Raw genomic sequence first — 13716 nt, 5'->3', positions numbered from 1 at the left:
ATAGGTAAAACAAAACCTGAAGGTCATAAAGAAGTCAATCCAAAAAAATGACATTAAAAAAGTGCCTTTATTAAAAAAAAAAAACACAAAAAACAAAAAACAGGTATTTTAGCCATTCAAAGAGATATATCCCTTATACACTTGCAACTGAAAACAAGGTTTTGACAACATACACTGTTTACAGAGCCTCTGATATACCTGTTCTGGTTATAAACTGTAAATTTTACAGAAGTAAATGAGATTTATGCAAATTAGTGCAAAATAGGAATTATGGTATTTTATTATATGCTCCATTATAACAGGGCATTATAACATTACCAGGGCAGAGGATAAATAGGAGTTTTCTATGTACAAAATTCAAACAATCATTTCCCAAGGCTAAGACCCCAAAGGTTCTTACTGCTGCTGGTAACGGAAAAAGACAAAGGCCATTACAAATAAGGGAAACACAATTTCAATACATTTTCTAATCTTTAATATTATCAGCAATTGCTTCATCTTTCAGATCATAAGTTAAGAAGCACGTTTGGAATCCTGAGGTAAGAAGAAAAATAATTCTAATTCCCAAAGATTAATTATCATGGGTAACGTGTCACCATGCTGACAAAATCACTGAGGCCCTCATATAGGGAAAACCATCCGAGTTACCAATTCCTGCATATGAACTATTTTCTTGCAAGTGTGGACTCAGAAAATGTTAAAAACAAGACAGTCTTTGAATTATATACCAACTAAAAATACTAACATATCATTTTCTGGTATGATTTCTATAGGTAAAGATTTCACTTCATCCTTTCACACTTATTTTGAGAACAAATAGAAGATACTAAAGAAAAATGCAAAAAATACAAATACGGACACATAATGTATTTTCACTTACATCAGATCTCAACACACACTTCAAACAAGAAATCTGAAATTCTGTAATATACCTGATAAATCTGGCTTGGAAGTTTTGAGTGAGAGCTGGAAATAGTTGAAAAATCCCTATGAGATAATAGCGCTTGAAGCTTAATGTCTATCTCCTTTAGGTCATGAAGTTCCATCAGGTCAGGTATGTACCCTTCTCCTGGTGCTTGGCAGCCAGATGATACATCCTCCTATTGAAAGACACAGAAAACATTTAATCATCATTCCCAAAGACTTGAAAGACAGTTACACATCAAGTGTATTTATTTTTCAAATCAACCATACTAAGAATAAAACGTAAGTTTTCATACATTTTAGTATATAGCTGAAACCTGCCAAATATTCATGTACTTAGCGCTCAAAAGCAGATATAGGCAGAATAGAGGCATACATTTTTTCACCTTTAGATATAACCAAGCAGCAAATTAAAACGGACTTAAGAATTAAATACATTTAATTTTTAGAAAGCATATGCATTTACATGCATTGTTCAAATGTAATAGGAAAACAGACTTCTGCTGTTTAGGTTTACACAACCTTATTTACTTATTTCTGTGAAAGTCCAAAGCCTGCATCTTCACTAAATAGCCACTCTAAAAGCCCTGAAATAAAACTGCTTAAAAGCAAATGTTTTGCCTCCATGCCAGCTGGCCACAAAGCAATCAGACAGTTCCCAATTTCCCCATCTGTTCTTCTGAAGGTTATATGACTCCCTTGATCAAGTTCTTGCACAGTCAAGAAAGGCATTTGGATAGTGAACCCCTTTTTCTGAAGGATGCACCTCACTTTATAGCCCCTTAGCCAAGTCAGTTGAACCTTTAAAATAGTCTCACATCATGCCATTCCTATCATAGCTCCCTTCCATGGATGCAAACTCTGCCCTTGTTGCAGTTTCTGTATTTGTTCAACATAGCAGCCTCAACTTCCCTTTGAAGGAATAATTGCTTGACATGGTCTAACTTGCATATAGATCATGTTGTCCACTGCTGCACAGCAAGCATCACTGTCTGATGCCCACATGAAAATCAACTTAAGAGTGCTGCGCTTCTTTGCAAAATAGTGCACAGAATAGGGATAAAGACAAAAGCATCTGGCACATGTGGTTCCACCAGTCCTAAGATAGAAAACACAAAGAACATGCTGCTATAAGCTCACATTTTCCAATGCTAATACTGAAGTGGAGAAGCACAGCCCTCAAATTGCACCAGGATTGTCTTCAACATCGTCCTGAATTACTTTTGTTACACCTTGCATCTCAGCGCTCCTTGTCTGCACACTTATTCTTGAGACACCATATTACAGCTTAAATCCAAGGAACTGTACAGATAGTTGACCATACAGCCAACTTGAGACATCAACTATCTTTTGCTTCTAAAAAAGACAAATCCAAGTCAAAACCAGGCTTGGAATGAAACTGCAGACATTGATGCCATGGCAGAAACCACCTGGAGCCAAATCTCAAAATGAGGGTGTGAGATCCAATATAAAACTTGCAATGTATCACCAAAGAAGAAAATTGGCCATCCACAGGAAAGCAAAGGCACTGCTCTGAGGTGAGTAGCTGCCACCTTTCTAGAGCCCCAGTATGTTATCACAAGAAACACTGGGAGAGACAAAAAACAGTTCTTTTACTGTTTGTGATTTATGTGGCTTTTTCCTCTTGATTGCAGTTAACAGCTGACTAACAAATATGTATATGTGCTCCTAGTACAGACAGTTGCATATTATAAATAAGCTTGGCCCTCTTAACTCAAATGAGCTCATGTTCATAAAGAGATGCAGGTTCCCCACAGCAACCTGGCACTCCAGTCTCATACTCAGGGAAGTAAGTCTGCACAACCATCATTCAGTGGGAAGGACATTAGCAGATTATGTCTCTGTCCTGAGCACAAAGAAACACCGGACCTTAGAAGGGCCAAGCAGGGATGTGGGATAGTATTACTGGTTTCGTTTTCCTAACAGAAGAGGGCCAACTTCCCCTAAGACTGCAAATTCTGTCTTGCACCTTCCAGATTAGTCTTCTGGCTATTCAAGCAGTAGTGTCCACAGAAAAGGAGGAGACACCAGCTTCCAATTATGATACCACTACTATGAGGTCACCTCTGGTTCATCCCCATTATCGTAAAGGATATTAGTTACAAAAAGAAAAAAAGAATGCCCCAACACCAGTCACAAGTTATCTCCATGCCACTTAAAATTTAAAAGATAATTAAAAAGAAGACAGAGTCATCTCTTCTGTGAAACAAAATCAGTTCTTCTAATGCTTTCTCATACAAGAATGACAACACAAGTAGTCAGCCTGACTGGACATGACCTGACTCCAGAAGAGCCATGCAGAAATATCTCTAGAAGCTTGCCAGCTTTGTCGAAGCATCTGTTCAGGTGAGACAGTGACCATCATAGGTAACCAATGTGGTACTACACTGATGTCATGTTAACCACCCCTAATCCGACATTGAAGGGCACAGTGCAAACACACAGAAATGACTCTACAGGAGTCAGTCAAGCTGCACCTGGGCTCACTAGCTACAGCTCACTGTTTGTATCCCATGCCATCATATCCCAGTGCTCCAAGTAACCAAATTACTCTATTAGTCACTTTATTCCAGAGTTAAATGGACTCACACATTCTCTTCTGTATTTGCAAGATAGCTTTGCCTGGAAAATAAACTTCTGTCCTGCCAATGTTTCCTGTGCATTAACTCAGAACAATACTTTTATAACAGCACAGTCAGTGCTTATTACTTGTGGAACATCTGAAACAAACTATACCCCTGCAGCTTTGAAAATTAGATTAGCATGAATATGTACTTCTAAAGTATTTTAAATACTCATAAAACACTTTTTTAAAAAAGTGAGAAATACTGCTTGGATATTTGACATATTTAGTAGTCCAAGTCAAATTAAGTTGATTTAACCTGATCCACATTACACTATACAGAGGAATTCATACAGCATAGCCTGATCTGCCTTGATTGATAACCTCCAAAACACTACTTTAGCCAGCGTGGTTGCATCAGTTTTGTAAAAGTTAGTAAGAAATAAGATGAAAGTAGCCATCAGCTGGACAGTTACCTGGACCCTCTTGAAGCGGTCTAGATTACTCATTACCTGATAATTTCCTCATGATCTTTCCTATAGAGCTGCCACAGGAAATGCCTCACCCATAATAAAATTCAAATGTGAGACACAACAAATTCATCTCCAGACTAGACACGTTTAAGTAACTAAACCTTTCTTTTATTGTACTTTGGTTTTAGATTTAGGAGCTGTTTTCTTTGAAGAGATGATCGAGTACAGACTAGACTAACCCATAAATCACCTTTCCCATTCTTGTCCATTGGTCAAGAAGATACAGCAACACACATCCTGTGATCTATTTAATATCTGATATAAATAGTAAAACCTCTATAGTTTTATGTCCTCACACTGAAACACGTCCTTGATGAGGAAAGAACAGCCACAACGCTCTCCCTACGGTTTCTTCCTATTAGACTGCATGAAGTACTGTTACAGCTGAACAGTCTGTCACCCTTACACAGGATTCTAATGCCAATCCTGCTGCAAGCAGATCTTTTCCAAATGCACAGACAAAAGATTAACTAAATTATGATCAAGTGAGCTTTAACTTCATTCTTCTAATACGCAACAAATTCAGAAGTACAATAAAAATCAACTCTCCCAACCAGTAGGTGAACATTAGGCCAAAGAGCCTTCCACTGTATTGTTTTGAGTGCTAAACTATGTCAGCTAAACCAAATACCTGTGCAACGTCATTAACTGATGAGTATTTTACACACATAAGTAAGTCAATCTGCAACCTCAGCATTCATGTCCAAAAATAAGTAAGGTTTCTATGTAAAGTGCAGGAACAAGTGTCAGGCCAGCAGGAAGACTGGTATAATTTTACAGAAGTTTTTCATCTCATGAGCATAAGCACTTAGCATGGCTGATAGTTTTAAACCTTTACATACCAATGATCAGCAAAGGTTATGTTTCTGTGCTTCTACATTATCTTACTAACTGTGAATGAACAGTTACTGTTAAAGTACTGCACATTATATAATCTTAGTCATTTGACCATCAGGTTTTCCCGACTTATACAGACTCCTTAACTTTATTTGACCCACAAAGCTCTGAAAATGACAAAACACAGTGTATATTTACTAGTTCCCCTAGAGTAAAGGGAAAAGTTTTGGACTACAGAGTGAATGAGTTTCAACCTAGAAATCACACTGAAGTTGGGTAAATTACAGATTTGTTTAATGTTCTGAACCATGGGTAAGTTAGTTCTCCATTTCCATTCAGATGAAGAAAATCCTGAGCTCCAACCTTACCCCATGTCTGAAACGGTAATTTATGAAGATGGATTTTAGACACATTTTTAAAAACAGTAATGTAGAACATCACCTCTTTGATGTCTTCATCACCTTATTAAAAAATTGTTTTTTAAAAAAATACAGGAAGAGACAATTTAGAAAACTAAATTGCATTTGCTTTTTTTTCTTTCTTTCACACCTAAGCTGTTATTTAACCTACTGAAAAATAATTTACTCCAGATCACTTTAGCTATATAAATTAAACTGAAACTAGGCTTTGGATATACTTTGTTCATTCTACACAGAGTTCACATCTTTCTTCTTAGGTACTGTGATTCAGTGTATACTTATAAATGCTGTGGAAAAGCTCATAATATTACTATAGACTTAATATTCATTTAAACGTAAAACAAATTAGAAAGGTCACCGAATTTCTTTACACAACACAAGCGTTTTCCCCAATATTTCTTCTTGTTTATTAAAATGCAGGTTTCTTTAAGTATTATATCAAGCTTACATAGAGGATATTCATTCTATGAAAATACATAACTTACTATATAATGTTGAAAAGTGCTGTAAGTTCCTAGTATGATTCATTTTTCTACCCAAATTTTATCTTCCCATCCTGACAGCCTTATGATTACTTCTGTGAAACACAGAGCCCCAAACACTCCTTCACTGTGATATTCCCCTCAAAGTAGTATCAGATAAAGGGCATCTCCTAGTAACTACAAGATCAAAAGACTGTTTGATGTCTTCACATCACTGGGAATCATTCTGAGGCACAGACTCTCCTAGAAGCAGTAACACTTTTTTACCCTGAAGAGTTTTTCTGAAATGGTTGCTGACCCCTTTACCTGAAACTACAGCACTAGCCACTCAGATTGATAGGCCATAACTTCACATTTTATGCAGAGAAAATAGGTCATCTTTTTCACCAAGTGTCCTTCTGAGGCTGCTTCCACCCATGTCTAACTTTCAGGTTCTATTGCTTTTCTGAGGCCAGGCATGTCCAAGTGTTAGTAAAATTAACAAAGAAGCCAATGAAAATTCATTCTTGAAGACAAAAGAGCAATTGGATTTGTCCAGCTTTTGTCTCATAGCTCAGTGATTTACTTCATGGTAGGACTAAAACCAAGTCAAATTTAGATTTACCATAAAAATAAGCCAAATAAAGAAGAACAGCACAAATTGCCATACCTCAGGACCTTGCAATTCAATTCCATCTTCTGTGTCTTTCAGTAGTTCAATTAGCCTTTTTCTTTCTTCCTCAAGCATGAAATGGTTTCCTGAATCCTTTGCTAGCTGAAATATTTAAAAAAAAACAAAAACAAACAAAAAACCAAAAAAACTTAGAAGTCCATTAGCTCACACAGCACCAAAACAAAGTGCTTAAACTCTGTGAAATTAACATCCAAATCATGCTTATTCCCATAATAAAAATTATCACTCTGACAGAAAAATCTAGATGCCTACATAAAAACTGATAATTTTATAGTCGTTTTTGACATAGCAGCGGGGTGGATATTTTTTACTAGATGAAAAAGTATCACAGCTACTAGAACTTCATAGAAAAAAAAAAAAGTATGAAAATCAAGGCATCTATTTTCTGACAGAAAGAAGTCTTCTGTAAATAACAGTCCCATGCAGGTTATACTTCAGCAACCTGCATACCTATTCCTTAACTATGCTTAGGAGCACCTCCTTTAACTTAATAGCAAATGCACTTAACAAAAGTCTTAGGAAATATTTGCCCTCAAAACTAGCTATGTCCAGACACAAACAGAACAATTCAGTTTCCAATACTCTTTAGCAAATACACAGCAGTATTATCCCCACCAACATAAGCATCCAAGATGGGAACTATCTTATAGAATACTCTACCATAAGCAACACTTTTTAACAGCAAGATTTTTTCATTTATGCCTAATTAGCTTTTAATGTTCCTGACTCAAAATAAAAACAAACAAAAAAAAAACCCACAAAAACAAAAAACTGGTTCCAGAAGTATTTACACAATATTTTTAGTTAACATTTAACAAAATGTCAATGATTTTATGTGTTAATGCTTACCTCTATGTTCTTTTTAATGAAATCCTTATTATTTTTATTTTTGACATGCATTTTTTCTGGTTCATTAAGAAATTCATTTATTTCTAATTCACTTGGATAATCTGAAGTTTGAGGAAGAAAAGTTGCTGTGTTATAATTCCTTTTCTGATTCAATGACAGTCGTAATAACAGCAATCCCATCAAATCTTTAACAAAGTGGATAGACAAACTTTTTATATACTGTTTTCATTATTTATATAAACAATATAGCTAATTTAAAACATAATTATTGTCAAAATCTAATCTTATTTTAAGCTTTTCTTATATGAGACCATTCAATGTTGCCAAAAATACTTTGGATTTCAAACCTCAAAAATGTTAAACATGGTGGCTTTAAAAGCCACAGCATTCTTTTGAACCCTATCATTGTTTTAGTTTTATCATCCATATGAAACCAGACAATAATTTTTTTGAAAACCACAGAAATATTTGGAGACATGTCAAGTACATTTTTTAAAATAAAACAGCTGAAGAACAGATGATATAGTTCATATTATAATACAGCTTATAAAACAAATTTTGTTTTAAAATAAACTTGTTATAGACCTGAAAAGCTATTACAGCCATGATACTCTGACAACATCATATGTATGGTTCTTTCCAACAACAGGGTTCTATCCATCACAAAAATTAGAATGCATTCTGTTTTTCAGAGAGTTACCAGTTTTAAAAAAGCAATTCCTTTACAGACAGCAAATATTTATCACATTAAATAACCAGTCTAAGCAAATATAACCCACTTCCATGTCTCAAAAACTGCTTCAAAAGTAGGCATAATACATTTTGCTCTTCTGGGAAGTAGAGATTTGAGAAAGGGCTGTGCTATTTGCCTACAAAAACCCAAAATTAAGATGTTTGATAATAGAAGATAGGCTATGGAAATTTACATGGAAATAACCCTTGTTTAGAGTGAATAGATTGCAAGCAAACTCCCAAAGGTATGAAATAAGTTCCCTGCATCTTTTTTTACACACTATGGACACAACGGGTTTCGGAAGCCACTGCTGTTCTGAATATTGGTAATGAAGCCTGTTATTGCTATTCAAGGACACTCCAGCACAACTAGGAAATTATGAAGGTGGAAGTTAAGAGACAAGATTCCTTTTAAGGGAGGAATGAAGACACATGGTACGAAAACAGAGATACCAAAAGCACAGCCCTGCTCCAACCCAGTGTGAAAAAAAACATTTAATAACACAAAGGTAAAAGTCACATTATAGTAGACTAAGTGATAAAACTGTAAGATAGCTACAGTCCATGTTTAAAAATTGAAACATGCAGTCACATTTGAAAAAGTACAAATATCCTGTTGTCATCAACGGTTCAACCTTCAGGAAGATGTCCTTGTCATCTTAGCCAGTAACCAGGAAGATAGATTCCTTCTGTTTACATAAAATGGTAGTTGACAAAGAAATAAACAATTGCAGCTGACAGAATGGCAGCTGAAGCTACTCTTCTTATGTCACAACACATGTGAGAAGTTACTCAACCATACAAATTTGAATGTCAAATAGGGAAAGAACAGAGGCAGAAAAGCAGAATTCCATTTTGAAGTGTTGGACATACTACCCTGCTACCAGAATTTGAAAGCTATACAGGGCATTTAAAACAAGTGATTCCTAGAAGAACCAGCACAAATGTCCGATTTTTGCCAGAAAGTACCTAATCCATAAAAGCAATGCAGCTTCTACAATAATCAGCATAACAAAATATAAAATTAGTTTGTTTGAAGATTTAGGTTTGTCACAACATCTAGATAATTTCTCCTGGAAACAAACAAAAAAATAATTAAAAAAAAAAAACAAACAGAACAGTTAAAACTGTATAAAGCACCACTCTTAATTTGTAGATAGTTTCATGAATATAAGCCTATTAATGAAATTTGCTGTACCTTAGAATAACAGCAAAGACAAGTTTTTAAAGGATTTCCATGAAGAACCAATGGTACACTGTATAGTGAATCATAGAATCGTAGAACAGTTAGGGGTGGAAAGGGCCTTAAGATCATCTCGTTCCAACCCCCCCTGACATGGGCCTCACACTAAACCACGTCACCCAAGGCTCTGTCTGACACTGCCTTAAACACCGTCAGGGATGGAGCATTCACAACTTCCCTGGGCAACCCATTCCAGTGCCTCACCACCCTTACAGTAAAGAACTTCTTCCTTATATCCAATCTAAACTTCCCCTGTTTAAGTTTTAACCCTTCTCTTATCACTACAGTCCATAACAAAGAGTCCCTCCCTGGCATCCTTATAGATCCCCTTCAGATACTGGAAGGCTGCTATGAGGTCTCCACGCAGCCTTCTCTTCACCAGGCTGAACAGCCCCGACTTTCTCAGCCTGTCTTCATACGGGAGGTGCTCCAGTCCCCTGATCATCCTCGTGGCCCTCCTTTGGACTTGTTCCAACAGTTCCATGTCCTTTTTATGTTGAGGACACCAGAACTGCACACAGTACTCCAGGTGAGGTCTCACGAGAGCAGAGTAGAGGGGCAGGATCACCTCCTTTGACCTGCTGGTCATGCTCCTTTTGATGCAGCCCAGGATACGGTTGGCGTTCTGGGCTGTGAGCGCACACTGCCTGATCATGTTCATTTTCTTATCGACCAACACCCCCAAGTCCTTCTCCACAGGGCTGCTCTGAATCTCTTCTCTGCACAACCTGTAGCTGTGCCTGGGATTGCTCTAACCCAGGTGTAGGACCTTGCACTTGGCATGGTTAAACCTCATGAGGTTGGCATCAGCCCACCTCACAATGTGTCAAGGTCCCTCTGGATGGCATTCCTTCCCTTCAGGGTATCAACCGAACCACACAGCTTGGTGTCATCGGCAAACTTGCTGAGGGTGCACTCAATCCCACTGTCCATGTCAGCAACAAAGATGTTGAACAAGACCGGTCCCAACACCAATCCCTGAGGGACACCACTCGTTACTGGTCTCCAAATGGACATTGAGCCATTGACCACAACTCTTTGTGTGCGGCCATCCAGCCAGTTCTTTATCCACTGAGTGGTCCACCTATCAAATTGATGTCTCTCCAATTTAGAGACAAGGATGTCATGTGGGACAGTGTCGAACACTTTGCACAAGTCCAGGTAGATGACGTCAACTGCTCTACTCTTGTCCATCAGTTCCGTATTCTCATCATAAAAGGCCACCAAATTGGTCAGGCAGGATTTCCCCTTAGTGAAGCCATGTTGGCTGTCACCAAGCACCTTGTTGTTTTTCATGTGCCTTAGCATGCCTTCCAGGAGAGCCTGCTCCAAGATTTTGCCAGGCACAGAGGTGAGACTGACTGGTCTGTAATTCCCTGGGTCATCCATTTTCCCCTTCTTGAAAATGGGGGTTATATTTCCCTTTTTCCAGTCATCGGGAACTTCACCTGACTGCCATGATTTTTCGAATATAATGGACAGTGGCTTAGCAACTTCATTCGCCAGCTCCTTCAGGACCCATGGATGGATTTTATCAGGTCCCATGGACTTTTGTATGTTCAGGTTCTTAAGATGGTCTCGAACCAGATCCTCTCCTACAGTGGGCCTAAGATCTTCATTCTCACAGTCCCTGAGTCTGCCTTCCAAGACTTGGGTGGTGTGGTCAGAGCATCTGCCAGTGAAGACTGAGGCAAAGAAGTCATTAAGAACCTCAGCCTTCTCCAAATCCAGGGTAGCCAGATCTCCTGATAGCTTCCGGAGAGGGCCCATGTTGTCCCTAGTCTGTCTTTTCTTTGCAATGTAATTATAGAACCCCTTCCTGTTATCTTTCATATCCCTAGCCAAATTTAATTCTAACTGGGCCTTAGCTTTCCTAACCTGGTTCCTAGCTTCCCGAATAACATCACTGTATTCTTCCAGGCCGCCTGTCCTTGCTTCCACCAGTTACATACCTCATCATTTTGCAATGAAAAAGTTCTATAAACCTGGATTTAAAAATTTTTCTTTGCATGCTGACCAAAATGTTTTAGATAAAGTCACAAGCAAAATTATTCTATCATTTGTAAAAAAAAAAAATAAATAAAAAATAAAATAAAAAGAAAGAACTGTCACCAGTCCACTTAGCAACCTTGCTTTGTCTGATTTTATTGGCCTAGTCACAAAGGACAAGTCCTCGTTACCCACCCATTGTACAGAGAATCATAGAATAGTTAGGGTTGGAAAGGACCTTAAGATCATCTAGTTCCAACCCCCCTGCCATGGGCAAGGACACCTCACACTAAACTATCTCACCCAAGGCTCTGTCCAGCCTGGCCTTGAACACCGCCAGGGATGAAGCATTCACAACTTCCCTGGGCAACGCATTCCAGTGCCTCAGCATCCTTACAATAAAGAATTTCTTCCTCATATCCAGTCTAAAGTTCCCCTGTTTAAGTTTTAACCCGTTACCCATTGTCCTGTCACTACAGTCCCTAATGAAGAGTCCCTCCCTGGCATCCCTATAGCCCCCCTTCAGATATTGGAAGGCTGCTATGAGGTCTCCACGCAGCCTTCTCTTCTCCAGGCTGAACAGCCCCGACTTTCTCAGCCTGTCTTCATACAGGAGGTGCTCCAGTCACTTGATCATCCTCATGGCCCTCCTCTGGACTTGTTCCAACAGTTCCATGTCCTTTTTATGTTGAGGACACCAGAACTGTGCACAATACTGCAGGTGAGGTCTCACAAGAGCAAAGTAAAGGGGTGCATGTTTTTTTGCCACATACAAACTATATAATTAATAAAGCTTACCCTGATTACACTGGGGTTTATGGCTATCATAACCTTCTGGATTAATTTGTGTGTGAAATACTGAAGTATGTCTTTCTTCTTCCTTGGCACAGGAGGGACCTGGAAGGAATATTTTCAGTAAAATTTAAATTGTATTTAAAGAAGATCTATTTTCATGTACAGTATAATATAAGACCTCACATATGAAAGTTAAAGAAATTTATTTGGATAAATTATATAGCCACCATATTTCTCAAGAAATAAAGAAGGGGAAAAAAATGTAAGGTGTCTCTCATGAATAATTACACTGTTTCCTATGTCTGGTTTGGGGTTTTTTAAACTACTGCCCACCGAGGATAAAAAAGTACATTCTAGAAGATACAGCCCAAGGCCCTAAAGTTCAAAAGCCTCTGCAGACATCATGTAGCAAGTCATCTACAATTCAGAATGAGAATAAAGTATCCAGGTTTTCACAGCTGATGTCTGCCTGTGCATGAATTGTTAGACTTCTAAGTGGCTTTAGTCAAGGGTATAGCCAAAAAAAAAAAAGAAAAACAAAAACCCAAAAAAACCTGTTCAAACATCCTAGCATGCAAGAGTTGTTTCACTTAAAGAAAAAATTCAGTCATGATATTGATACATATTAACTGGAAGTGCAAAATAGGGCATTAACTTGGAGTCTATACACTTAGCACTTACAGCGAAGGACTTGTATTGCAAAGAAACATATATTTCACATATGGAAAGAACAACCAACATCCTGTAATAACAGAGTTTAATGGACTCAACCGAAAGTATGATTTTGTTGCACAGAGCACAGGGAAATTAATTTAAGGCTATTTAATTAACTCCTGATTTAATTTTCTGCCATGAGTGTGTCAGAGGGGTTTTTACGCCTGAGGGGCTGGGACACAAGTTATTAATGATTTTGTACCCAGAACCTGTGTTTGATTTCACAGCCACATTAAAAGCTATAATTAAACAGCTCCCCTATTTAATTTATTTAATAGGGCTCTTTATCAAATTCAAGCTCTGAAAGCCAAAATAGATAAAATGCATTCCATTTCAGTATCAGCCAAAGCAGCTATCTGGGCATTCATTTAAATAAATGAATAAATAAACAAGACCTGAAAAGTAAGGCATCAGCATGTCACAGAAAATTCAAGATAAAGATCAAGCTGGAGTATAAATATAAATCTGAACTGTGCAGAGTTTTCTCAGTAGTGCACACTGGAACCCATATGATGCACATGATCTCTACAGCAAGGAGTTACCTTTGAAATAATAGGGGAATTGGAGCAGGGAGTTCATTAACAACCATATAGTCTTGCTTGCCTACTGTTTTTTACTATACCCTGACATCTACTGGAGACTTTTTCAATATCTCTCATATCAAATTCAGTGTTCTTCCCTAATAGCCCAAACTTTAGCATAAAAATAAAAGCAGGTTACCTTATAATAATAAGCTTTGCTGAAGTGTTTTACCCACACTTGCTACCCTTATTATGCACATATTTCCAACATTCAAGCTGAGATTCTTGCTCAACAATAATCATTTAGATCTCAAATACTTATTCTCTCCCCAAAAAGTAAAAAAGACAGGATGCACTGCAATTCTGTTTTCTTTCAGCAAGAAACCCTTTCAATCAAGGTATACAGGTGCAGGACAGGATG

At 37.7% G+C, this 13716-nt stretch overlaps 1 protein-coding gene across 1 annotated transcript in view; it reads right to left on the bottom strand.

The window, feature by feature from the left end:
• Nucleotides 1-13716, bottom strand: part of FSIP1 (fibrous sheath interacting protein 1) — an 80618-nt gene that overhangs the window by 59927 nt on the left and 6975 nt on the right. Inside the window, exons 6-9 of the mRNA XM_057420021.1 lie at nt 12064-12162; nt 7302-7402; nt 6429-6533; nt 933-1097 (exon numbers count right to left, since the gene is read on the bottom strand). Coding sequence (XP_057276004.1) covers nt 933-1097; nt 6429-6533; nt 7302-7402; nt 12064-12162 — 470 coding nt within the window. The remainder of the gene's footprint in view (nt 1-932; nt 1098-6428; nt 6534-7301; nt 7403-12063; nt 12163-13716) is intronic.

The sequence above is a fragment of the Pezoporus wallicus genome, unplaced genomic scaffold (genome assembly GCF_028554395.1).
Source record: "Pezoporus wallicus isolate ANWC-B61680 ecotype Strahan unplaced genomic scaffold, APGP_CSIRO_Pwel_v1 contig_5418, whole genome shotgun sequence".
NCBI lineage: Eukaryota > Metazoa > Chordata > Aves > Psittaciformes > Psittacidae > Pezoporus > Pezoporus wallicus.
This window is presented reverse-complemented; position numbering and strand designations above follow the sequence as displayed.